The sequence below is a fragment of the Oncorhynchus kisutch genome, linkage group LG13 (assembly GCF_002021735.2).
Source record: "Oncorhynchus kisutch isolate 150728-3 linkage group LG13, Okis_V2, whole genome shotgun sequence".
Lineage (NCBI taxonomy): Eukaryota > Metazoa > Chordata > Actinopteri > Salmoniformes > Salmonidae > Oncorhynchus > Oncorhynchus kisutch.
Window position 1 is genome coordinate 3282778 of NC_034186.2, and position 27427 is coordinate 3310204.

The window sequence follows — 27427 nt, forward strand, 5'->3', positions numbered from 1 at the left end:
CATCCGTCTCTACCATAACATAACATCCTCTTGTATGACCTCTTATACACAATATTAGGTACAGCGTTTGGAACGTTGGTTTTCCAACAAATGGCTACTAACTATATTGTGATCACTACATCTGATGGATTTGGATACTGCTTTACATCAGATTTCTGCAGCATTAGTGATCAATACATTAACGTGAATCAAATTCATGTCAATCCTTCATGGCTCAAAGTGGAGGTGAGATTTACTTCATCACTACTTGTTTTTGTAAGAAGTATTGACATGTTGAATTCTGTTTAAACTACTGGCACATGGCTCAGACAGCCATGCATACCCCACAAGACATGCCACCGTCTCTTCACAGTCCCCAATTCCAGAACAAACAATGGGAGGCACACAGTACTACATAGAGCCATGGCTCCATTGAACTCTATTCCACATCAGGTAACTGATGCAAGTAGAAAAAGATTTAAACAACAGGTAAAAAAAATACACCTGCAGGGACTGTGAAGAGACATACACACAGGTAAAAACACACGCATACCAACACACATATAACATACACACATATAACATACACGCTATACACACACTTACACCTGGATAATATGTAGTAGTAGAGTAGTGGTCTGAGGACACATACTTAATGTATTTTAATGTTTACAATTTATATTACTGCCTTATTTTAGCTGAACCCCAGGAAGAGTAGCCTTGGTAGCAGCTAATGGGGATCCATAGCAAATACAAATAAGTTCGATTTTAGCGTTATCCACTATTGGGACTCAAGAGTGATGCAGCGGTCTAAGGCACCGCATCTCAGCACTAGAGGCATCACTACAGACCCTGGATTCGATCCCGGGCTGTATCACAACCGGCGTAAATCGGGAGTCCCATAGGGCGGCGCACAATTTTGCCCAGCGTTGTCCGGGTTAGGGTAGGGTTTGGCCGGGGTAGGGTTTGGCCGGGGGTAGGGTTTGGCCGGGGTAGGGTAGGGTTCGGCCGGGGTAGGGTTTGGCCGGGGAAGGGTAGGGTTTGGCCGGGGTAGGGTTTGGCCTGGGTAGGGTTTGGCCGGGTTAGGGTTTGGCCGGGGTAGGGTTTGGCCGGGGTAGGGTAGGGTTTGGCCGGGGTAGGGTTTGGCCGGGGTAGGGTAGGGTTTGGCCGGGGTAGGCCATCATCATAACATAAGAATTTGACACCGACTTGCTTAGTTAAATAAAGGTTAAATGCAAAAATGAAATAAACCACTGTGTTCAGATGGAATAAGGTCTAGTCTTACTCTCTAAGCAGCTGGAGTGGTATTCAAGGAAGAACTTGGTCTTGGACTTTGTCATGAGGGTGGCAACGCAGTTCATGAACTTGATCCCACCCTGAGACACCCTGCTGGGATCTGGAAAGAAAGATTTAAAAAAATACCATTTGAAAGGCAGTTGTCTTGTCCATAAAGGTTGACTAGGAAAACAGTAGAAAGAACTTCTTAGGAGTCAGATAATTTGTAACTTCAGATGTAATACGCTGTGTTTAAACATGCAGCCCAATTCTGATATTTTTCCCCCCCACTAATTGGTATTTTTGACAAATCTCATCAGATCTTTTTTCTGAGCTGATTGGATTTGTAAAAAATAAAAAATAAATTGGTCTGACTGTGTGATCACAGTCATTAGTCACACAGTCGGCATGGTGTAGCTGTCTAGCGAAGTTAGAAACTGTACCATGCTTGGAGACAAACTGCGATGCCACTCCAACTTCAAATGTGGAGAAAACTGGAGAGTGGTCACTGGTCATGATGTCATTGGTACACCCTGCAAAAGAGGTTTGCCTAATGATATAATTGGTAATAACATTAGCTAAAATGAAACATATTTAATTGGTTATTGCAATGAATCAATCGATCAATTATCATGGCAGTAGTCTCACCGTATGACTGACAGAACACATGCACCAAGGGGTAGGACTTCCGTAGAACGCGATCACACCATGATGGTAGATTGTATTTAGTCTGTGAGGGAGAAAAATGTAAATAGTGAACTTTTAATATCAGTCTTTCAGAAATTCAGTATCTAGTATCTTCAAATCGGGGTTTCAGAGAACCTGTTGTGGTGGCCGTGACCACAAGATGGGGTGGCATGGTAGCCTAGTGGTCAGAGCTTTGGACTATTAACCAAAAGGTTGCAAGATCAAATCCCAGAGCTGACCCACTGTTCTTAAGCCGTCATTGTAAATAAGGATTTGTTCTTAACTGACTTGCCTAGTTAAACAAAAAAAAGACTGGAGTCCCCAGCTACGATGAGATGTGGAATCTACATGGAACTGTTGTTTAGAGGCTGAAATTTCAACCACAGGATTAGGTCATCATTGTAACCATTTTCCAACATGGACAAAACTTATGTGAAATATGTTGAATTTGTACCTTTGAAACAATGTCAGATCATCGTCCACTGTAAAAAACAAAATAATAGGTTGGGCAGCACCTCCTACTGGAGAGTTGATCTATCTACAGCACCTCCTACTGGAGAGTTGATCTATCTACAGCACCTCCTACTGGAGAGTTGATCTATCTACAGCACCTCCTACTGGAGAGTTGATCTATCTACAGCACCTCCTACTGGAGAGTTGATCTATCTACGACTATCCCTTTAGTCTCCCATCCAGGGTTGTAACTAAGACCAGCCCTGCTTAGCTCTGATAGTTATCCCTGACTACCACTAATATATCATGAGAAATATTACTGAGAGATCCCTTAATAACTCAATTTGATTTAGTCATATTCTTTAACTTAGACTTTTTTGGTTGAGATAGAGACGTGAATCTAACACATCAATTATTAATTTGTAGACAAACTGGTATTAAAGCCAGACTATGTCGATGGCACAAAAATTAAATCTTCAAATGTTGATATTTGGTTGTGTTGACAATCAAATCCCTTTTACAATACAGTATATAACCTATTAACTTGTTGACAAGTTAAGAAATTATTTGTAGGATTAAACCAGTGTGCTAAAATGCAAACATCCATTAGATACATCTAACTTTAAATGTTGATATTTGGTTGCATTGCCAACCAAACACAACTCAATATTACTTTTATAATATTACATAGAATCTTACAAACTAACGTAACAGTTTTTATTAAAAAATTTAAAATGAGTAACACATGCATGGCCACATTTTAAGGTTGCCGTATAAATGTCTTACCTAGAAAGTGATAATAAGTGTGCATGTTCAAGATGGCAGTTCTGTGGAGATCTTCACAATTGCTGTAATAATCTTTACAGAATCTCCAACATCATTGATCACTTTTGCTCCGTGTACTTTTTAATGTACTCTTAACTGCAATCCAGGTCAATTGGTTCTGCTATGAGATGAAGACCACCTGTAAAAGACAGCCTTTCTAATCGACCTGGCCCGGGTATCCTGGAAGGACATTGACCTCATCCCGTCAGTTGAGGATGCCTGGTCATTCTTTAAAAGTAACTTCCTCACCATTTTAGATAAGCATGCTCCGTACAAAAAATGCAGAACTAAGAACAGATACAGCCCTTGGTTCACCCCAGACCTGACTGCCCTCGACCAGCACAAAAACATCCTGTGGCGGACTGCAATAGCATCGAATAGTCCCCGTGATATGCAACTGTTCAGGGAAGTCCGGAACCAATACACGCAGTCAGTCAGGAAAGCTAAGGCCAGCTTCTTCAGGCAGAAGTTTGCATCCTGTAGCTCCAACTCCAAAAAGTTCTGGGACACCGTGAAGTCCATGGAGAACAAGAGCACCTCCTCCCAGCTGCCCACTGCACTGAGGCTAGGTAACACGGTCACCACTGATAAATCCATGATTATCGAAAACTTCAATAAGCATTTCTCAACGGCTGGCCATGCCTTCCGCCTGGCTACTTCAACCTCGGCCAACAGCTCCGCCCCCCCCGCAGCTCCTCGCCCAAGCCTCTCCAGGTTCTCCTTTAACCAAATCCAGATAGCAGATGTTCTGAAAGAGCTGCAAAACCTGGACCCGTACAAATCAGCTGGGCTTGACAATCTGGACCCTCTATTTCTGAAACTATCTGCCACCATTGTCGCAACCCCTATTACCAGCCTGTTCAACCTCTCTTTCATATCGTCTGAGATCCCCAAGGATTGGAAAGCTGCCGCAGTCATCCCCCTCTTCAAAGGGGGAGACACCCTGGACCCAAACTGTTACAGACCTATATCCATCCTGCCCTGCCTATCTAAGGTCTTCGAAAGCCAAGTCAACAAACAGGTCACTGACCATCTCGAATCCCACCGCAACTTCTCCGCTGTGCAATCTGGTTTCCGAGACGGTCATGGGTGCACCTCAGCCACACTCAAGGTACTCAACGATATCATAACCGCCATCGATAAAAGACAGTACTGTGCAGCCGTCTTCATCGACCTTGCCAAGGCTTTCGACTCTGTCAATCACCATATTCTTATCGGCAGACTCAGGAGCCTCGGTTTTTCGGATGACTGCCTTGCCTGGTTCACCAATTACTTTGCAGACAGAGTTCAGTGCGTCAAATCGGAGGGCATGCTGTCTGGTCCTCTGGCAGTCTCTATGGGGGTGCCACAGGGTTCAATTCTCGGGCCGACTCTTTTCTCTGTGTATATCAATGATGTTGCTCTTGCTGCGGGCGATTCCCTGATCCACCTCTACGCAGACGACACCATTCTATATACCTTCGGCCCGTCTTTGGACACTGTGCTATCTAACCTCCAAACAAGCTTCAATGCCATACAACACTCCTTCCGTGGCCTCCAACTGCTCTTAAACGCTAGTAAAACCAAATGCATGCTTTTCAACCGGTCGCTGCCTGCACCCGCATGCCCGACTAGCATCACCACCCTGGATGGTTCCGACCTAGAATATGTGGACGTCTATAAGTACCTAGGTGTCTGGCTAGACTGCAAACTCTCCTTCCAGACTCATATCAAACATCTCCAATCGAAAATCAAATCAAGAGTCGGCTTTCTATTCCGCAACAAAGCCTCCTTCACTCACGCCGCCAAGCTTACCCTAGTAAAACTGACTATCCTACCGATCCTCGACTTCGGCGATGTCATCTACAAAATGGCTTCCAACACTCTACTCAGCAAACTGGATGCAGTCTATCACAGTGCCATCCGTTTCGTCACTAAAGTACCTTATACCACCCACCACTGCGACTTGTATGCTCTAGTCGGCTGGCCCTCGCTACATATTCGTCGCCAGACCCACTGGCTCCAGGTCATCTACAAGTCCATGCTAGGTAAAGCTCCGCCTTATCTCAGCTCACTGGTCACGATGGCAACACCCATCCGTAGCACGCGCTCCAGCAGGTGTATCTCACTGATCATCCCTAAAGCCAACACCTCATTTGGCCGCCTTTCGTTCCAGTACTCTGCTGCCTGTGACTGGAACGAATTGCAAAAATCGCTGAAGTTGGAGACTTTTATCTCCCTCACCAACTTCAAACATCAGCTATCAGCTATCTGAGCAGCTAACCGATCGCTGCAGCTGTACATAGTCTATTGGTAAATAGCCCACCCTTTTTCACCTACCTCATCCCCATACTGTTTTTATTTATTTACTTTTCTGCTCTTTTGAACACCAATATCTCTACCTGTACATGACCATCTGATCATTCATCACTCCAGTGTTAATCTGCAAAATTGTAATTATTTGCCTACCTCCTCATGCCTTTTGCACACAATGTATATAGACTCCCCCTTTGGTTTCTACTGTGTTATTGACTTGTTAATTGTTTACTCCATGTGTAACTCTTTGTTGTCTGCTCACACTGCTATGCTTTATCTTGGCCAGGTCGCAGTTGCAAATGAGAACTTGTTCTCAACTAGCCTACCTGGTTAAATAAAGGTGTTCTCAACTAGCCTACCTGGTTAAATAAAGGTTAAATAAATAAAATACATTTAAAAAATAACACCATTTGAACTTTTCTTTTAAATGTTTGAAAGCGACAATAAAAGCACAGTGACAATACATTTAGATGATAACAAAACCCCAAAATCAGACATTGTTTTTCCATTGGAATTTGACTCTGCTTGTAGATGGTTGAAAGCATTTATATATATTATAAATATTCAACAAACTTCTAGCAGTCTTTTTGAATGGATGAATAAAAAGTTAAAATCTCATTGAGACACTTTCTTAACCAAATACTACCCACATGTCCACGTTAAAATGATGAGGTGTGCCCAATGGGATCTGAGAAAAACACCGTAAACCTACCCCCGTGGCTTTGGCTTTGGTGTAGGCATATCTCTCTCGTGTGTCTCTCTCGAAACGATACGTGGGCGCGAATGTGATCTCCTCCTCATCTGCGGGGAGATGAAATTAAACAACAGAGGTATCAAAGGTCAAGACAGGTTCTCAAACGCTTCATTTTGCACATTTTAATGAGGAAGTGATGATGAAACGCTGGTAAATATGGAGTTTATAAGACAGTTTTTAAGACATAAACAGCTTACACATGTTAGACTGTAGGCAATTAATGTCACATTTATGACAACTTAGGACACTAAAGAGGCCTTTTTACTGATTCTGAAAAACACCAAAAGAAAGATGCCCAGAGTCCCTGCTCATCTGCGTGAACGTGCCTTAGGCATGCTGCAAGGAGGTTTAAGGACTGCAGATGTGGCCAGGGCAATAAATTGCAACGTCCGTACTGTGAGACGGCTAAGACAGGGAGACAGGACGGAGAGCTGATCGTCCTCACAGTGGCAGGCCATGTGTAACAACACCTGCACAGGATCTGTACATCAGAACATCACACTTCCAGGACAGGTACAGGATGGCAACAACAACTGCCTGAGTTACACCAAGAACGCACAATCACTCCAACAGTGCTCAGACTGTCCGTAACAGGCTGAGAGAGGCTGGACTAAGGGCTTGTAGGCTGTTGTAAGGCAGGTCCTCACCAGACATCACAGGCAACAACGTTGCCTATGGCCACAAACCCACCGTTGCTGGACTAGACAGGACTGGCAAAAAGTGCTCTGCACTGACAAGTCGCGGTTTTGTTTCACCAGGGTTGATGGTCGGATTCGCCTTTAACGAAGGAATGAGCGTTACACTGAGGCCTGTACTCTGGAGCGGGATAGATTTGGAGGTGGAGGGTCCATCATGGTCTGGGGCGGTGTGTCACAGCATCATCGGACTGAGCTTGTTGTCATTGCAGGAAATCTCAACGCTGTGCGTTATAGGGAAGACATCCTCCTCCCTCATGTGGTACCCTTCCTGCAGGCTCATCCTGACATGACCCCCCCCCAGCATGACAATGCCACCAGCCATACTGCTCGTTCTGTGTGTGATTTCCTGCAAGACAGGAATGTCAGTGTTCTGGCATTGCCAACGAAGTGCCCGGATCCCAATCCCATTGAGCACGTCTGGGACCTGTTGGATCGGAGGGTGAGGGCTAGGGCCATTCCCCCCAGAAATATCCGGGAACTTGCAGGTGCCTTGGTGGAAGAGTGGGGTAACATCTCACAGCAACAACTGGCAAATCTGGTGCAGTCCATGAGGAGGAGATGCACTGCAGTATTGAATGCAGCTGGTGGCCACACCAGATACTGACTGTTACTTTTGATTTTGACCCCCCCCTTTGTTCAGGAACACATTATTCCATTTCTGTCAGTCACATGTCTGTGGGACTTGTTCAGTTTGTCTCAGTTGTTGAATCGTGTTATGTTCATACAAATATTTACACATGTTAAGTTTGCTGAAAATAAACGCAGTTGACAGTGAGAGGACGTTTCTTATTTTGCTGAGTTTACATGGAGTGTGCAACTTTCTTTATTGTGATAGTTTATAGTTTATTCGCCGTTAGTCAGCACCTCCACACAAACACATTTTTCTGTTTGTGTGCCAGCTCATGTTTTTGAATCTACATTTCAATGAGAATAGCATAAGGACTAGGTAATATGGTGGTATTAAAAGGTCCAATGCACCTGTTTTTTAAAATCTCAATATGAAATCATTTCTAGGCAACAATTAAGCACCTTACTGTGATTGTTTTTAATTTAAAATTATCAAAACTGAACAAAAAATGGCTTCTTAGCAAATTGCAGTTTCTCAAGCAAACAATGTAGCCAGGACTGTCTGGGAGTGGTCTGAGAGAGAGGCCTATTTAGAGATGCCTAACGGGAGGGATGTGTAACTGTAACGGCTCTCGTTGGGTGTACATCGTCATTTTATTTATTTATTTATTTTATTTTTTACCCCTTTTTCTCCCCAATTTTGTGGTATCCAATTGTTTTAGTAGCTACTATCTTGTCTCATCGCTACAACTCCCATACGGGCTCGGGAGAGACGAAGGTTGAAAGTCATGCGTCCTCCGATACACAACCCAACCAAGCTACACAGCGTGCATCCAACCCGGAAGCCAGCCGCACCAATGTGTCGGAGGAAACACCGTGCACCTGGCAACCTTGGTTAGCGCGCACAGCGCCCGGCCCGCCACAGGAGTCGCTGGTGCGCAATGAGACAAGGACATCCCTACCTGCCAAACCCTCCCTAACCCGGACAACGCTAGGCCAATTGTACGTCGCCCCACGGACCTCACGGTCGCAGCCGGTTACGACAGAGCCTGGGCGCGAACCCAGAGTCTCTGATGGCACAGCTGGCACTGCAGTACAGCGCCCTTAACCACTGCGCCACCCGGGAGGCCCTACATCGTAATTTTATTGATGACACCGAAAAACAACAAAATCAAAAACGAAAGCGCACAGTTCTGTCAGGTGAAAAACACTAAACAGACTACTTATATGTGATCCCCAATCAGAGACAACGATAGACAGCTGCCTCTGATTGGGAACCACACAAGGCCAAAAACAATGAAATAGAGAACATAGACTTTCCCACCCAAGTCACACCCTGACCTAAGCAAACATAGAGAATAAAAAGGATCAGGGTGTGACAGTAACCTGAAAACCAGCTGTTCTTGGCAGAGAGGGCATACTATCTTTGTTATTAGTGTATTAACAACCCCCTGTCTTTTCAAAAAGCTCAGACACTAAAAGTGCATTATCATCATTTTCTTCCGATCTCATAGTGGATATAAAACATAGGTAAAATCTAGTTTTTGACTGCACTGCCCCTTTAAAATGTTGACACTTGATAGTGTAAAATAGTGTAATGGCTGTTAAGCCTGCAATACCAACATACTGTAGATGTGTGCTAACTCTATCACGGTTGATTTTGCATGAACATGTGTGATTTTGCTAGTGGCCGTGTCTTACCATAGTGTAAGAACACCTTCTCTTCTCCTTTCTCAATGGTGAGCTGGTCTCTACACAGCAGTTCCTGGTAGTGCTGCTGTTTGATCTTGGTCACAATGCTCTCGGCTTCCTGTTAAGGGACCACAATGCAAAGCAGCTGTTCTCTTTTTCCTGCTCGGTGACGTCATCAGCACACCACTGTCTCTTTTTTCACCTAACTTGTCACTAACAGATAAATAGGGAATAGGAACTGCATGCTGGCTGTGTGTCCCAAATGGCACCAGGGCACGGGTCAAAAGTAGTGAACCAGATAAGGGCGCCAATTAGGATGCATAAGTCAAAAGTAGTGCACCAGATAAGGGCGCCAATTAGGATGCATAGGTCAAAAGTAGTGCACCAGATAAGGGAGCCAATTAGGATGCATAAGTCAAAAGTAGTGCACCAGATAAGGGCGCCAATTAGGATGCATTAGTCAAAAGTAGTGCACCAGATAAGGGCGCCAATTAGGATGCAAAAGTCAAAAATAGTGCACCAGATAAGGGGACCATTCAGGATACGGCCACTGTTTCATGCACCAGGCGGTCTGTCCTTCACGTTCTGCTAACCAAGTAACAACTTGTTCTCTGTTTCTTAATACATTCAAGAAGCACGTTGACAGAAATAATTTGTTGGTTACACTGACACTATTACACAAAGCAGGTTTCCATCCAACCTTCATTTGTTGGTTACACTGACACTATTACACAAAGCAGGTTTCCATCCAACCTTCATTTGTTGGTTACACTGACACTATTACACAAAGCAGGTTTCCATCCAACCTTCATTTGTTGGTTACACTGACACTATTACACAAAGCAGGTTTCCATCCAACCTTCATTTGTTGGTTACACTGACACTATTACACAAAGCAGGTTTCCATCCAACCTTCATTTGTTGGTTACACTGACACTATTACACAAAGCAGGTTTCCATCCAACCTTCATTTGTTGGTTACACTGACACTATTACACAAAGCAGGTTTCCATCCAACCTTCATTTGTTGGTTACACTGACACTATTACACAAAGCAGGTTTCCATCCAACCTTCATTTGTTGGTTACACTGACACTATTACACAAAGCAGGTTTCCATCCAACCTTTTCACGCGGGTAAAGTAAATATATATTGGGTACATGGGAAGTTAACCGTAAAAAGGTGGTTTTTATGTGCACTATGTCACCACGCATAGTCCTCTATCTGCAACAAGTCAATTGGATGGAAACACATCTATGTTGGGAAAAATACGGATAATTATTGTTTTTATGCTGATTTTACAATATTTGTAAGAAAATCTGTCACTAATTGGATGGAAACCTACTGACATTAATTCCTCTCAATATTATCTCCACTTTTTGTAATACTGTCATGATCTCAGTAAGAGAAGACTAAGTTGAGTGTTGTTGATACTGTAAGCAACCCAACACCAACTTGTCAAAAGGTTTGGATCTCCTGGAGTAACGGTTAAGGTGTTTGCGTTGACGGCCGCTGGACCCAGGTTTGAGTCCCGGTTGGGCTACCCCCCCACCCCCCAGAATTAGCTACAATACAATCTTCCCATCCAATGGTAACTAACTGCTTAACTAAGTATAACTTACTGTGGATGGCAGTTCGATTCGATAATTCAGATCCCCAAACCAGAACAGATGAGTGAATCGATGTGTGATGTCAAAAGGATTCAGTTTCTTATCTCCAAGATTAAGAAAGCGTAGGATGCTGACGTAATTCTGGTTGCGTCTGGTAAGAGAACAAATGTTGAGGAATTAAATGTCTTGTTTCAAGTTGAGAAATGGTGTTTTCTTTCCTCACATGTAGCTATTTTTTTTGCAATATGCAGACTCACATCTTTATGTTTCTCTATTCATCAAACAGAAACGAACATAAAATAATTCCATTCTCGGGATTGGGGTTAGGGTTAGGGGGGGTCAAAGAGCAAAACGTAGAACACCATCGTGTTCCCGAGAGTCTCCCCTGTCTATAGAGGGGTCAGATTAGTTCAGGTGCTGCAGAAGTTTTCATGAGAATACCTATTTTCGGGATGTCTACTGGTTTGACAAACAGCGTCGTAGCTCTGCCACTTTCCACCACAGATGTGGAAGGGACGACATCGGAGGATGCAGTGGATTGAGACACGTCCCATGTAAACAAACAGGTATCTCTACTGGTCTGACAAACAGGTATCTCTACTGGTCTGACAAACAGGTATCTCTACTGGTCTGACAAACAGGTATCTCTACTGGTCTGACAAACAGGTATCTCTACTGGTCTGACAAACAGGTATCTCTACTGGTCTGACAAACAGGTATCTCTACTGGTCTGACAAACAGGTATCTCTACTGGTCTGGTATCTCTACTGGTCTGGTATCTCTACTGGTCTGACAAACAGGTATCTCTACTGGTCTGACAAACAGGTATCTCTACTGGTCTGACAAACAGGTATCTCTACTGGTCTGACAAACAGGTATCTCTACTGGTCTGACAAACAGGTATCTCTACTGGTCTGACAAACAGGTATCTCTACTGGTCTGACAAACAGGTATCTCTACTGGTCTGACAAACAGGTAACTCTACTGGTTTAACAAACAGGTATCTCTACTGGTCTGACAAACAGGTATCTCTACTGGTCTGACAAACAGGTATCTCTACTGGTCTGACAAACAGGTATCTCTACTGGTCTGACAAACAGGTATCTCTACTGGTGTGACAAACATGTATCTCTACTGGTCTGACAAACAGGTATCTCTACTGGTTTGACAAACAGGTATCTCTATTGTTTTAACTGACGGATTTAGATTGACCCACCGATGCAACAATAGACTCTCGGGGGTTTTAAAACCTACTCAGGAAATAGAGAAGACAGACCACAAATACCATTCTAAACAATACTGGAGTGTAAACAAAACAAAACTCCTAAGAGTTTAGATACATTTTGAGGAGATGTTAATTAAATGTACTGATATTGTGCCAGTGGAATACTTTTTATTTTTGATTAAATCTTTCCATGTATTACTCAATGCAAGACAATTGAGAGGAGTTCTGGTCAGACATATACCACATTTAAATGGTCTGTTTTTATTTGGTCATTTTAAATCCCAAATCTCTGTACCTACTGAGATTATGTCTGTGAAATTAATACACTTTTTAATTTAACACCATTTAGCTTTCTGGTTGAGTTCTGGGAAAACATGGACATTGTCTACATTTGACACAGCTATTCAGCTTTAGGATTTTTATATTCTGAAAATTATTTTTAAACTATTTTTTTGATCCCTGCAGCTCACCTGATCTTCTTCTCACTGCCTGAGGTCAGGTGACTGTTGACAAAGCCAAAGGAAGTACCGTTGAACATGAAGGATACACCCACTGCACCTTTATTTCCTGGAAAAACAAAAATAAAATGGACGGATGTATCTTTGATCAAAGGGCCCGTTTCCCGGACACAGATTAAGGTTAGTCCTGGACTAAAAAGCCATTTCAAAGAGTATTCTGCATTGAGCAAGCTTTTTAATCCAGGACTAGCTATAATCTATGTCTGGGAGACAGTGAGTTGATGGGACTGCAGTGTGTTGATGGGACTGCAGTGAGTTGATGGGACTGCAGTGTGTTGATGGGACTGCAGTGAGTTGATGGGACTGCAGTGTGTTGATGGGACTGCAGTGAGTTGATGGGACTGCAGTGAGTTGATGGGACTGCAGTGTGTTGATGGGACTGCAGTGAGCTGATGGGACTGCAGTGAGCTGATGGGACTGCAGTGTGTTGATGGGACTGCAGTGAGTTGATGGGACTGCAGTGAGTTGATGGGACTGCAGTGTGTTGATGGGACTGCAGTGAGTTGACGGGACTGCAGTGTGTTGATGGGACTGCAGTGTGTTGATGGGACTGCAGTGAGCTGATGGGAGTGCAGTGAGCTGATGGGACTGCAGTGAGTTGATGGGACTGCAGTGAGTTGATGGGACTGCAGTGAGTTGATGGGACTGCAGTGTGTTGATGGGACTGCAGTGAGTTGACGGGACTGCAGTGTGTTGATGGGACTGCAGTGTGTTGATGGGACTGCAGTGAGTTGATGGGACTGCAGTGAGCTGATGGGACTGCAGTGAGCAGATGGGACTGCAGTGAGTTGATGGGACTGCAGTGAGTTGATGGGACTGCAGTGAGTTGATCGGACTTACCCAAAGCGTTGGCGATCCCTGTCTTGACGCTGTCTGAGAAGATGTGTGAGATTCTGTTCTCGTGCTCAGGCTTGGCTAGCACAACGATCCGGATGTTCCATAGGGTCTGGGTGGCTATCTGAACAAAATTAAAACACATAATAATGAGACCTTGACCATTCCTTATGGTCGACTCTATTACAATCTGACAAACTATATTTAAATGGGCCACTGTCATTTGTAATGTAACCCAACCTCAAACCAGTGTAGGAATAAGGAGATCCTTTAAGGGTGTGTTTACTGGACTCAGATTAAGCCTTGTCCTACACTGAAAAGCTTGCTCCATGGAGAATCTCTATTGAAAGTGCTCTTTAGGTCAGGTCCAGGCTTCATTTATTGTATGTCTGGGAAACTGGCCCTGAGTGTTGAGACTGAGACACTGGCTCTCAGTGTGGAGACTGAGACACTGGCTCTGAGTGTTGAGACTGAGACACTGGCTCTGAGTGTTGAGACTGAGACGCTGGCCCTGAGTGTTGAGACTGAGACACTGGCTCTGAGTGTTGAGACACTGGCTCTGAGTGTTGAGACTGAGACACTGGCTCTGAGTGTTGAGACTGAGACACTGGCTCTCAGTGTTGAGACAGAGACACTGGCTCTGAGTGTTGAGACTGAGACACTGGCTCTGAGTGTTGAGACTGAGACACTGGCTCTGAGTGTTGAGACTGAGACACTGGCTCTGAGTGTTGAGACTGAGACACTGGCTCTGAGTGTTGAGACTGAGACACTGGCTCTGAGTGTTGAGACTGAGACACTGGCTCTGAGTGTGGAGACTGAGACACTGGCTCTGAGTGTTGAGACTGAGACACTGGCTCTGAGTGTTGAGACTGAGACACTGGCTCTGAGTGTTGAGACTGAGACACTGGCTCTGAGTGTTGAGACACTGGCTCTGAGTGTGGAGACTGAGACACTGGCTCTGAGTGTTGAGACTGAGACACTGGCTCTGAGTGTTGAGACTGAGACACTGGCTCTGAGTGTTGAGACTGAGACACTGGCTCTGAGTGTTGAGACTGAGACACTGGCTCTGAGTGTTGAGACCGAGACACTGGCCCTATCTCAAATCCTCTTCCCTCAATTCCTCAAATCCTATCTCTTGCGTCCTCAACCGTACTGGAGGAGAACATCCAAGGACCCTCCCCTCAGGCCTTCTTCTCCAATTGGTGCAAGGAATCATGAAAATACTAATTGAGATAGTAACTGACTTGTTTGAAGCTGATGTTGGTGGTTCCTCTCAAGGCACTCTTCAGTGTGTCTATCCACTCCTTCTCCCCCAGGGGATCTTCCTGAGTCCCGAACACATAGATGTCATGAGGAATGTGATCGGCCGTGTCGTCCCTGGTCTTGCCCTGACCCTTACACTGGAACCATGAAGCAATGTTGTGTGGGGGGCTGGCGTTCCCTTGGGAGAGACAATGATAAATCAGTCAATCAATCAATATATTTTTTATTTCAATTAGGAAATGTGTAGCTAGTTGTTGAGTCATTCAGCAAAACAATTATCCACTGAGTTAAAAAAAAAAACAGCAATATCGATATTGATCAATGGGCGATTCCATCTCAGCGTGGGCCCCCAAAATATTTTTGGTATCCGAGATTGTTCTGGCAATTCTCACATAGAAACGTAATTGTGAGGAAGGATGTTTGACATTATTTGTTTCACAAAAAAAGCATAATTGATACAGACAACATCTTAAGAGTCATTATACTCCTTATGGTGTTCTCTATCCCATAGAGCCTAGCGGAGAGAGGATGCCCGTTGTCACAGTTCCAAGACCAGTCCTAAGTGTCTGGCTAATCCTACATCAATGACGTGGGTGGAACTCAAAACTGAACCTGTATCAGCGTTAACTAGCAATGATATCCTTCGCCACCATCTTTTCGACAGATATCTCGAACCCATCATGACGATTCAACAAAACAATCCATCATTTTCAAGTTTCTTTACAGCAAATTTCTTAGTTACATGATTGTATAACTAGCAAAGGAGTTTTGAAATTGAGAGTGCAGTAATGAGGAAGTTTGGCAATGAGGAGGAAAACTAGCATACTTCAGCTAGCCAGCTAGTTTAGCCAAGGGAAACTGGGGGAAACGAGCTCGGGCCTCGTGGTTGTGCGCCCATGTAGGAGACATAATGTCGTTTTTATGCCCCGACTTCAGGAGTTGGTGGCAAAAAGTTTGATTTACCAATTCAGAGACTGAAACGAATACATCAGATAATTTATATTTAAGGACAATGAATCGATATAAAGTACAATCCCGAGATCAGCTGTAAAACAAATCTTCAAATGATGTTTGAAGTGAACCTTGAAAATAGAAAATGAAGGGTGAAGTCACTTCCAGACACAATAGACTCCTCCCTCCTTACCATTCTATAGGGACTTACAGGAAGCATGTATCTTCAAATGACCAGTTTCATCATGATTTCCCCCCCAAAAATGGTTTGTGATACAAATGTGAAAGCATATTAAATATCTTCCCTCTCAAAAACATTTTCGGGCCACGCTGGTGTGGAATCACCCCAATAGAGTATTTATTAGAAACCAACTATAACACTATGTAAAATGTTCTATCTATTCTAGGTAAAGGTAGACATTGAAGGCAGCCATTTTACCCATATTCCAGGTGCCAACGAATACAGTGATCATATCTGGCTCAGGCTTGTCTGAGTGTTTGTTCTTCATCTGCTGAAGGAGTTGACAGAACCCCTCTCTTTTCTGGTGACACACAGACAGACGTCAGAGGGACACCATACAGTTAACATGAAAACGCAGCACCAAAGAACTTTGGAGGTCTTTACCTTTGTGTCGTCGAAGACAAACTCTTTCCTCAGAGTTTTCTCCTTCTCTGTTTCCACCATGATCACCAGCTTGGCAACCTTCTGGGATTTCACGAGCTGTAAGACTTGACATGACATAGATTAGACCTACATCAACTGGTGTCTTTGATTGTCTCCCAAATGATACTACTAAGTAGAATACTATATAGGGAATTAGGTGCCATTTGGGACAAAGACTGAGATACAATACAGAATGTAAAATATAAATACAATTCTCTGGGATTTTATCATGAATAGAGTACTGACTTTTATTGTGTACAAAGTATTTGTCTTCTGGCCCATCTTTAGATTTCTTGAAGTAGATCTTCCCAGTTTCCACATCCACCTTGAGGAACATCTTGGTTGTGAGACCAAGCAACTCTGATTTGACCTGCAAAGAAGACCACGACCTCACAAGTTCACAAAATGAACCTTGTGCAATTCAACCGTGCAAAGAAAATTTGAAGAGAATCGTTCCAAAACTACATCCACAAATTTTAGCACGTTTTCTTTAAATAATTTATTTAAAATCTGAAATAATTCCTTCTGTAAAATATGTTCCCACATGTTTTACTCATATGTTTAATGTGTATTAAAACAGGGTTGGTTGTTCGTATCCTGTGATATGGTTGTGTGGTCTAGCTATCTTCAGATGAATGAACTGTAAGTCGCTCTGGATAAGAGAATCTGCTGAAAATACTCAAATGTTATATGTAAATATTTTCCATACAGATCTCATATTACTGTATTGATTAATTTTATATACACTGATGTAACAAATAATTTGTACAGTTCTTTAAATAAATAAAAAATTGTCACATGACTGTGTAAAACCTAGCAGTACCACTTATTCCTGAGGCAGATATTTAGCATTTAGCAGTAAAACGTGATTATTTGTCTCTCTGAAATGAAACCATCAAGTGATTAGATTTTAAACAAATACATGTCTGTCATTGAACAACCCCCATGCCATGATTAGATAGTGTATATAAAACACACCAATCTCTCATCATTTCTTTAAACATTAAAAGCCAATTTTCCAACATTTCTGAAAATGGATATATAACGTTTTGGAGTAAAACCTCATTTGAAGTTTACTCAGGGCAAACAACTGCCCCTTCTCATTGAAGCCACATACAGTGCCTTGCGAAAGTATTCGGCCCCCTTGAACATCATTAGTCATTTAGGTCAACATTGGATCATTCAGAGATCCTCACTGAACTTCTGGAGAGAGTTTGCTGCACTGAAAGTAAAGGGGCTGAATAATTTTGCACGCCCAATTTTTCAGTTTTTGATTTGTTAAAAAAGTTTGAAATATCCAATAAATGTCGTTCCACTTCATGATTGTGTCCCACTTGTTGTTGATTCTTCACAAAAAAATACAGTTTTATATCTTTATGTTTGAAGCCTGAAATGTGGCAAATGGTCGCAAAGTTCAAGGGGGCCGAATACTTTCGCAAGGCACTGTAAGTCCAAAGCGGACCACAGTACTGCAGATATTGTTAGCAACAAAAGAAAACTGGATACCCCATTGTAGCGAATGTGAAAATATTATTTTTTTGTGGTCAATCTTCGTGGTAAAAAAGAAGAATTCAGATGACAATCATGTTACTGATAATTACTCCTATTACACCATATGCATACCCTTAAACAAGAAGTTCTAAGTATGATTTAGCTGCTATTGTCAGCCTGCATTACCACGGTTGGCCTTCAACTTGATACTCAATGAGAGGGGGCAGAGCTAGCCTGGAGCTAGCTGCGCATGTAATGTAGAGTATCAATGGTATGATTTCCTTGGCTTCACATCACATGGTTGATGCCTTTGTCCATTCAAATACACTCAATGAGTTTACCCCAATGATAATTGAGAGAAATCCCTTTGTTTCAGTCAAGTTTCTTTCTAAATCTTGCCTTTTGATATGTCATAAAGTTATGAAAATGCCTCTTAGCTATTGTATCTTTTATTATTTTGTATAGCTCACTTACTTCAAATGTAATAGGTGGTATTAGAGACCGTCTGTGGCCTCCGTCGTATCCAGCCCACTCAAACACGGCTGTTTTGGCCTGAAAAAAAGGGAACTACAGTATTTGAAGGTGGAACACTACTTTCTCATGACTCTGTTTTTTACCCTGGTCTGGGTAAGTCAACATGACACAGGAACGACGTTTCAGCATCTCAGAGGTCACCTACACCAGGGTTAGATAGAGATTGATAGATATAGAAAATGGATGAGCTTGGTGCAAAAAAAAATAATTTTCGAATATCATTTTCTTCCCAAATGAAACCCTAATTCCCTTATATATAGTGTGTTACTTTTGGCCAGAGCCCTATGGGCCCTATAGTAGTGCACTATATAGAGAATAGGGTGCCATTTGGGACAGGTCCTTGGGTTTAGAATCGTGTTAAAACATTACCTTCTCTTCTATGGAGTAGAGCAGCTTGGTCAGTTGTTCCAGCCTGAAGGACACAGACTGGTCGGAATCTGCTGACACCTAGAAATTAAAACAGAAACGTGATGTGAATTAGACACTTAAAGAGACAACAGAATTCATTTGAAACCAACTACTGGAAACATGATATTCTATTGATAGGCAGAGTGTCTGTTTCTGCAGAATAACCCAAGAAAAGGGCAGAGTGTCTATTTCTGCAGAATAACCCAAGAAAAGAGCAGAGTGTCTATTTCTGCAGAATAACCCAAGAAAAGGGCAGAGTGTCTATTTCTGCAGAATAACCCAAGAAAAGGGCAGAGTGTCTATTTCTGCAGAATAACCCAAGAAAAGGGCAGTGTCTATTTCTGCAGAATAACCCAAGAAAAGGGCAGAGTGTCTATTTCTGCAGAATAACCCAAGAAAAGGGCAGAGTGTCTATTTCTGCAGAATAACCCAAGAAAAGGGCAGAGTGTCTATTTCTGCAGAATAACCCAAGAAAAGGGCAGAGTGTCTATTTCTGCAGAATAACCCAAGAAAAGGGCAGAGTGTCTATTTCTGCAGAATAACCCAAGAAAAGGGCAGAGTGTCTATTTCTGCAGAATAACCCAAGAAAAGAGCAGAGTGTCTATTTCTGCAGAATAACCCAAGAAAAGAGCAGAGTGTCTGTTTCTGCAGAATAACCCAAGAAAAGGACAGAGTGTCTATTTCTGCAGAATAACCCAAGAAAAGAGCAGAGTGTCTGTTTCTGCAGAATAACCCAAGAAAAGGGCAGAGGTAGGCTACACTACAGTAGAATAGAGCAGAGGTAGGCTACACTATAGTAGAATAGAGCAGAGGTAGACTACACTATAGTAGAATAGAGCAGAGGTAGACTACAGTAGAATAGAGCAGAGGTAGACTACACTATAGTAGAATAGAGCAGGAGGGATAGACTACAGTAGAATAGAGCAGGGATAGACTACAGTAGAATAGAGCAGAGGTAGACTACAGTACACTACAGTAGAATAGAGCAGAGGTAGACTACACTACAGTAGAATAGAGCAGAGGTAGACTACACTACAGTAGAATAGAGCAGAGGTAGACTACACTACAGTAGAATAGAGTAGAGGTAGACTACACTATAGTAGAATAGAGCAGAGGTAGACTACAGTACACTATAATGTTAAACTAAAACATCAGAGAACCTTCAGCAAGTCAGTTAAGAACACATTCTTATTTTCAATGACGGCCTAGGAACAGTGGGTTAACTGCCTGTTCAGGGGCAGAATGACAGATTTGTACCTTGTCAGCTCGGGGGTTTGAACTCACAACCTTCCGGTTACTAGTCCAAAGCTCTAACCACTAGGCTACGCTGCCACCCCAACATAATAGCAACCTGCAATCACACATCTACAACCAGGAAGCGTTTCGTTTCATTTTAACAGAAAGACCAAGATCCTCTCCAATACAGCTCGCACCGACCCATTTCCTAATGATTGTTAACGATAAACCGATTCCGTCTCCAATGCAGTTACAAACTGTCTCTTTACTGAATGTTGACGTTCAAACAACGTCTGATAAAAAAAAAAAGTGAATATGAATAATGTCCACCTACCTGAGTCCTCAGGCGTCCGATCCCTGGGGACAGCTGCTGATCCAGAAGCCTCTGAAAGGTCTCCAGAGTGGGCAGAGAACGGGAGATCTCGCTGGTACAACATAGGAGCATAGCAATTGTTTTAATGCTGTTTACCAGGGTTTATGGGGGTCGATTTCAATTCAGTTTCCATCCCTAATTGGCTGAACTAATTAAATGGACACCGAAACCGACTGAGATCTCACTGACACATTTATAGGAGTACAGAAATGTTCTTTCATTTCACAAGGGACAATTAAACACTGTTCATAGTGAAAGCCAAGTAATGTACATGTTGCAGAAGCAGCTACTATCCGTCAGTACTGCGTACCTGTTCAGTTGTTTACAGTACTGCGTACCTGTTCAGTTGTTTACAGTACTGCGTACCTGTTCAGTTGTTTACAGTACTGCGTACCTGTTCAGTTGTTTACAGTACTGCGTACTTGTTCAGTTGTTTACACTACTGTGTACCTGTTCAGTTGTTTACAGTACTGCGTACTTGTTCAGTTGTTTACAGTACTGTGTACCTGTTCAGTTGTTTACAGTACTGCGTACTTGTTCAGTTGTTTACAGTACTGTGTACCTGTTCAGTTGTTTACACTAGTGTGTACCTGTTCAGTTGTTTACAGTACTGTGTACCTGTTCAGTTGTTTACACTAGTGTGTACCTGTTCAGTTGTTTACACTACTGTGTACCTGTTCTGTTGTTTACAGTACTGTGTACCTGTTCAGTTGTTTACAGTACTGTGTACCTGTTCAGTTGTTTACAGTACTGTGTACCTGTTCAGTTGTTTACAGTACTGTGTACCTGTTCAGTTCTTTACAGTACTGTGTACCTGTTCAGTTGTTTACAGTACTGTGTACCTGTTCAGTTGTTTACAGATTCCCATGGTGAGCTTCTTTAGATGGGGGAGGGATGGATTCCCATTCTGGACTTGCTCAGCATCGAGAGAGACCGAGGTGTGGAAGTATTCCTCAATGGATTTTTGGTGCTCTTCTGGCAGGCTGGAAGATATGATTGAATTGAATTGAATTTATTTTGGGTAACAGACACATATAGAAACAAAATGTACAATGTGGACCCAGAGGATATCACTTGAAAGTATTTATAAAAACAAATCTCACAAAATGCCTGTTTCCAAAGTGGTCATTGAATTTACAGATGCATCATCAGTCAGTGTAATTTGTTTGTTGGTATGTAACTTAAACATGGTAGGCTGGGTAACTACATGTCTTTAGTAACACAAGGGCAAATCTTAACTTCCTCTTTACAGTCAAATTTTATTTTCGTCTCCTACTGACATTAATGCATGCTGAAGTGAAAACTCGACCTGAGAGGAAGTTAGTATTTGTCCCACAATACTGAAGACATTTGACTAGTATCAGAACATTGATTAGTTGAATGTGAGCCTTCAGTACATACTTAGACATGTCGATGTGTTGTAGTCTCTGTAGGTATGTGTCTCCCAGGGAACTACAAGCCAGCTCTGAGCCTCGGGAATCCCCTCCTTGGGTTTCTTTACTGTTCCTAGGGGGCAGCTGAGGAGGGCATTTCACTGGCTCTGTTGATCCAACAACTGTTGTAACTGTTAAGACATAACGTTATGTCATGTGACAGCGAAAATGAATTGGACCTTTTACGGATGTGTGAGACAGGCCCCTTGAGTTAAGCCTAAAGATCAGACTGCCTTAGCTTAGCTTAGCTGTAGCAGAAACAGACAAGAGAGAATGCCTGTATCCTGAATGGCACCATACTGCTTACATAGTACACTATTTTTGACCAGAGCCTTATGGGAACCCATATGGGTTTCTGGTCTAAAGTAGTACACTATATAGGGGGAAAAGGGTACAATTTGAGATGACAACGGCTATTAACCCACCTGCTTCTTCCTCTGGCTCCTCCTCCTTCTGAACAGGGAACTGCAGGTGTGTAGCCAGACCCATGTTGGGACTGTAGAACGTCTCCACCAGGTCAGACAGCACAGAGAATAATTGGATAGGCACACCCTCAGAGGCCTGCAGACAGGCACAAAAGCAGTGGTGTAAAGTACTTCATTTAAAAAATCTACTTGAATTAAGTAGTTTGAGTTTATTTTTATTTTTACAGGGACAGTGCACATTAATCAACGTTTCAGTAAAAGTGCCGGTTTTAGCCAGCCGGCTAATTTTCAACTGCAGTCCCTGGGCGTTTATTTTTTGGGGTATCTGTACTTTACTATTTATATTTTTGACAACATTTACTTCTACTTCACTACATTCCGAAGGAAAATAATGTACTTTTTACTCCATACATTTTCCCTGACACTCAAATGTACATGTATTTATTATGGATTCCCATTAGCCAATAGCAGCAGCTTCTCTTCCTGGGTTCCAGCAAAACATCTGTGTGTTTATATGCATGTGTCTTTGCCTATGTTCATGTTGCTTCACAGGTTAGTAGATTTCTCTGGGTCTAACGTAAATCATCAACACTTATACAGGTTAGTAGATTTCTCTGGGTCTAACGTAAATCATCAACACTTACAGGTTAGTGAACTACAGAACAGAACAGTAATCACAGCCTAGTACCCTTTGGAGTCCACAACGGTAGTAGTACAGATTTGAAAAATCTGGGCAAATATAATCCAACACAAGTGTGAAATGGTTTGAAGAATTGAAAGTTCCAGGCACTCATGTGGGTTTAAATGTATGTAGTACCATCAAGCCATGGTCCTGATACACTGTTTCTCAACGATCTCAACACAGGCTAGTACACTTCTGAGTTTAGTGCACTTCTGAGTTTAGTACACTACAACAGCAAGACAAGAACACTACAGAGCACCAACAGTAAGACAAGAACACAACAGAGCACCAATAGTAAGACAAGAACACAACAGAGCACCAATAGTAAGACAAGAACACTACAGAGCACCAACATTAAGACAAGAACACAACAGAGCACCAATAGTACGACAAGAACACTACAGAGCACCAACATTAAGACAAGAACACAACAGAGCACCAATAGTAAGACAAGAACACTACAGAGCACCAACATTAAGACAAGAACACAACAGAGCACCAATAGTACGACAAGAACACTACAGAGCACCAACATTAAGACAAGAACACTACAGAGCACCAACAGTAAGACAAGAACACTACAGAGCACCAATAGTAAGACAAGAACACTACAGAGCACCAACATTAAGACAAGAACACAACAGAGCACCAACAGGAAGACAAGAACACTACAGAGCACCAACAGGAAGACAAGAACACTACAGAGCACCAATAGTACGACAAGAACACTACAGAGCACCAACAGTAAGACAAGAACACTACAGAGCACCAACAGGAAGACAAGAACACTACAGAGCACCAACAGGAAGACAAGAACACTACAGAGCACCAATAGGAAGACAAGAACACTACAGAGCACCAATAGGAAGACAAGAACACTACAGAGCACCAATAGGAAGACAAGAACACTACAGAGCACCAATAGGAAGACAAGAACACTACAGAGCACCAATAGGAAGACAAGAACACTACAGAGCACCAACAGTAAGACAGGCTAGTAGCCTGTTCTTCTCATCTCTCTACTTGGTGCTTCCTCTCTGGTGCCAGTATAGATCTTCTCAGTGTGGCAACGTGAGAGTCTTCTAAGACTTTATGTTTCCAGAGAGACTTGATGTTGTATGAATGACAGGGTTTCCTTCTAGACCAATCATACAGCTTAAACACTCTTTCCACTGTTTGGCTAAATTCCAAGGGCTTTAGCGTACAAACTACCAAGTCACCTGGTTTCGTTAGAGTATTAACTACCAAGTCACCTGGTTTCGTTAGCATATTAACCACCAAGTCACCTGGTTTCGTTAGAGTATTAACTACCTAGTCACCTGGTTTCGTTAGAGTATTAACTACCAAGTCACCTGGTATCGTTAGCATATTAACTACCAAGTCACCTGGTTTCGTTAGAGTATTAACTACCAAGTCACCTGGTTTAGTTAGCGTATTAACTACCTAGTGACCTAGTTTCTTCAGCCCATTTCACAGCCACTGTGGATACATTGATTAATTTAAATGCAGTGAAAATATATATTTTTGTGTGAAGGGTCTGCTATTTTCTGTTGCGCACAAGATTAACTTTGTGGCTTTTCATACGCCCACGCCTCAGAATAATTTATAACTTTCTGCTACTGAAAGAGGAAGACGGTTTTGATCAACATAAGCAGAGTGGCCTGTAGAAACCGTAGAACCCTTCAACATTAGCAGAGTGGCCTGTGGAAACCGTAGTACCCTTCAACAGTAGCAGAGTGGCCTGTAGAAACCGTAGTACCCTTCAACATTAGCAGAGTGGCCTGTAGAAACCGAAGTACCCTTCAACATTAGCAGAGTGGCCTGTAGAAATCGTAGGACCCTTCAACATTAGCAGAGTGGCCTGTAGAAACCGTAGTACCCTTCAACATTAGCAGAGTGGCCTGTAGAAACCGTAGTACCCTTCAACATTAGCAGAGTGGCCTGTAGAAACCGTAGTACCCTTCAACATTAGCAGAGTGGCCTGTAGAAATCGTAGTACCCTTCAACATAAGCAGAGTGGCCTGTAGAAACCGTAGTACCCTTCAACATTAGCAGAGTGGCCTGTAGAAACCGTAGTACCCTTCAACATTAGCAGAGTGGCCTGTAGAAACCGTAGTACCCTTCAACATTAGCAGAGTGGCCTGTAGAAACCGTAGTACCCTTCAACATTAGCAGAGTGGCCTGTAGAAACCGTAGTACCCTTCAACATTAGCAGAGTGGCCTGTAGAAACCGTAGTACCCTTCAACATTAGCAGAGTGGTCTGTAGAAACCGTAGTACCCTTCAACATTAGCAGAGTGGCCTGTAGAAACCGTAGTACCCTTCAACATTAGCAGAGTGGCCTGTAGAAACCGAAGTACCCTTCAACATTAGCAGAGTGGCCTGTGGAAACCGTAGTACCCTTCAACATTAGCAGAGTGGCCTGTAGAAACCGTAGTACCCTTCAACATTAGCAGAGTGGCCTGTAGAAACCGTAGTACCCTTCAACATTAGCAGAGTGGTCTGTAGAAACCGTAGTACCCTTCAACATTAGCAGAGTGGCCTGTAGAAACCGTAGTACCCTTCAACATTAGCAGAGTGGCCTGTAGAAACCGAAGTACCCTTCAACATTAGCAGAGTGGCCTGTGGAAACCGTAGTACCCTTCAACATTAGCAGAGTGGCCTGTAGAAACCGTAGTACCCTTCAACATTAGCAGAGTGGCCTGTAGAAACCGTAGTACCCTTCAACATTAGCAGAGTGGTCTGTAGAAACCGTAGTACCCTTCAACATTAGCAGAGTGGCCTGTAGAAATCGTAGGACCCTTCAACATTAGCAGAGTGGCCTGTAGAAACCGAAGTACCCTTCAACATTAGCAGAGTGGCCTGTGGAAACCGTAGTACCCTTCAACATTAGCAGAGTGGCCTATGGAAATCGTTTTAACCTTCACGTCTGTGTTTAGCTCAGGCTAAAACTCAAGATGACTATAATGCTTTTCAGCTACAATAGATCAATGAAAATCGATCTAATTCATCACTACTGTAGAGTCGTCTCTAGGTTTGGAATATTCTGACTGCCACACTAATACAGGCATATTAACCAGAAGTGTTTCCATGTCAACCTCAGCCTAACACAACGATGCCTTTGTGTGACAGAGAGAGAGCAGAGAGAGTGGGCCTACAGATGAAGAGACATCCGGTGTACTGTATTCTCCCTTCATTAAAGAAGAGAACATTAGCAGTGTCGCATATTCACAGCCACAGGAAGCAAGGCTGTTTATATTTAGTGTCTAGTTCTGTGGAGCGCTCACACTTCAGCACATTTTTTTTTCTCTCCGCACAAGTAAGGCTTGGTTCAACGTACTGTATAACCAAAATAGGTTGCACAATATTCACAATACACTGGTACATTCCAGAACTCTACCACCACACATAGCCTTTCTTCATTTCTGACGGTATTGAAAACCAGAGCAGAAGTTGTCTGATTATTGAGGAATTGAGAAGTGGCTCTTAAAATAGCCCTTAACACCCAACACCTGGGAAGAGACTATATCAGCCACAACAAGTTGGTGGTATAAGGCTCAGAACTTGTGTTGGGTGGATCAACATAGTAACGTTAAATGCTTTGTAGGGGGTTCAACACTCAAAATGGAGTGCAGATCTCACCTGAACTGAGAGATTCCTCTCCTCAAAAGAGTTGTCTCACCTGGACTGAGAGATTCCTCCCCTCAAAAGAGTTGTATCACCTGAACTGAGAGATTCCTCCCCTCAAAAGAGTTGTATCACCTGAACTGAGAGATTCCTCTCCTCAAAAGAGTTGTATCACCTGAACTGAGAGATTCCTCTCCTCAAAAGAGTTGTATCACCTGAACTGAGAGATTCCTCTCCTCAAAAGAGTTGTATCACCTGGACTAAGAGATTCCTCCCCTCGAAAGAGTTGTATCACCTGAACTGAGAGATTCCTCTCCTCAAAAGAGTTGTACCACCTGAACTGAGAGATTCCTCTCCTCAAAAGAGTTGTATCACCTGAACTGAGAGATTCCTCTCCTCAAAACAGTTGTCTCACCTGGACCGAGAGCTTCCTGTCCTCATTGGGTAGGATCCTGTATGTATACACACAGTTCTGGTACCTGGAAATAGAAGAGATGGGATAGTATCATAAGGATTACAGCAGATATGTCTTTTATCTTGAATGTTTTTAAAGAGACGTCTTTCTGACATTTCACAGAAGAGTGTGACAGGTGCAGTAATAACAGACAACATCTTAACACACTTCCATTGGTCTTTCTCTCCAACGGAAAATAGTACAATTTTTCTATGTGTTTACCAGTCAAATGAGAGATGAGTTGTACAGTGGGGTCGACCCAGCTTTGCAGCATGACAGCGTGTGCAGATACGTTGGGCGCTGCAGTAATAAGCATGTGTGCTTTAAAATAGGTCTTCATTCCATAGAAATTCCTGCTTATATAGTTAGTCACATCTAAAACTGCATGAAACAACAACAGTATTCTAGCCAGTTTCTCTGGTTGATCAAAGTCTTGAGGAAAACGTTTTCAATTCCAACAGATGTTGATTTATGT

General features: G+C 42.8%; 1 protein-coding gene across 2 annotated transcripts in view; it reads right to left on the reverse strand.

Moving 5' to 3' along the window:
* The window catches only part of LOC109882016 (phosphatidylinositol 3,4,5-trisphosphate 5-phosphatase 1), a gene marked incomplete at its 5' end in the record, with an annotated part of 37207 nt that extends 10230 nt beyond the window's left edge, over window positions 1-26977 (reverse strand). For both annotated transcript variants that reach the window (XM_031838176.1, XM_031838175.1), the window contains 19 exon segments: window positions 1265-1375; window positions 1698-1787; window positions 1903-1984; window positions 6227-6315; window positions 9235-9343; window positions 10848-10986; window positions 12531-12627; window positions 13419-13536; window positions 14657-14853; window positions 16066-16168; window positions 16252-16355; window positions 16537-16660; window positions 18256-18333; window positions 18685-18762; window positions 20294-20384; window positions 21175-21315; window positions 21734-21896; window positions 22191-22326; window positions 26914-26977. In XM_031838176.1, the coding sequence (XP_031694036.1) occupies window positions 1265-1375; window positions 1698-1787; window positions 1903-1984; window positions 6227-6315; window positions 9235-9343; window positions 10848-10986; window positions 12531-12627; window positions 13419-13536; window positions 14657-14853; window positions 16066-16168; window positions 16252-16355; window positions 16537-16660; window positions 18256-18333; window positions 18685-18762; window positions 20294-20384; window positions 21175-21315; window positions 21734-21896; window positions 22191-22326; window positions 26914-26977 (2114 nt within the window).
* Between the last annotated feature and the right edge of the window lie 450 nt (window positions 26978-27427).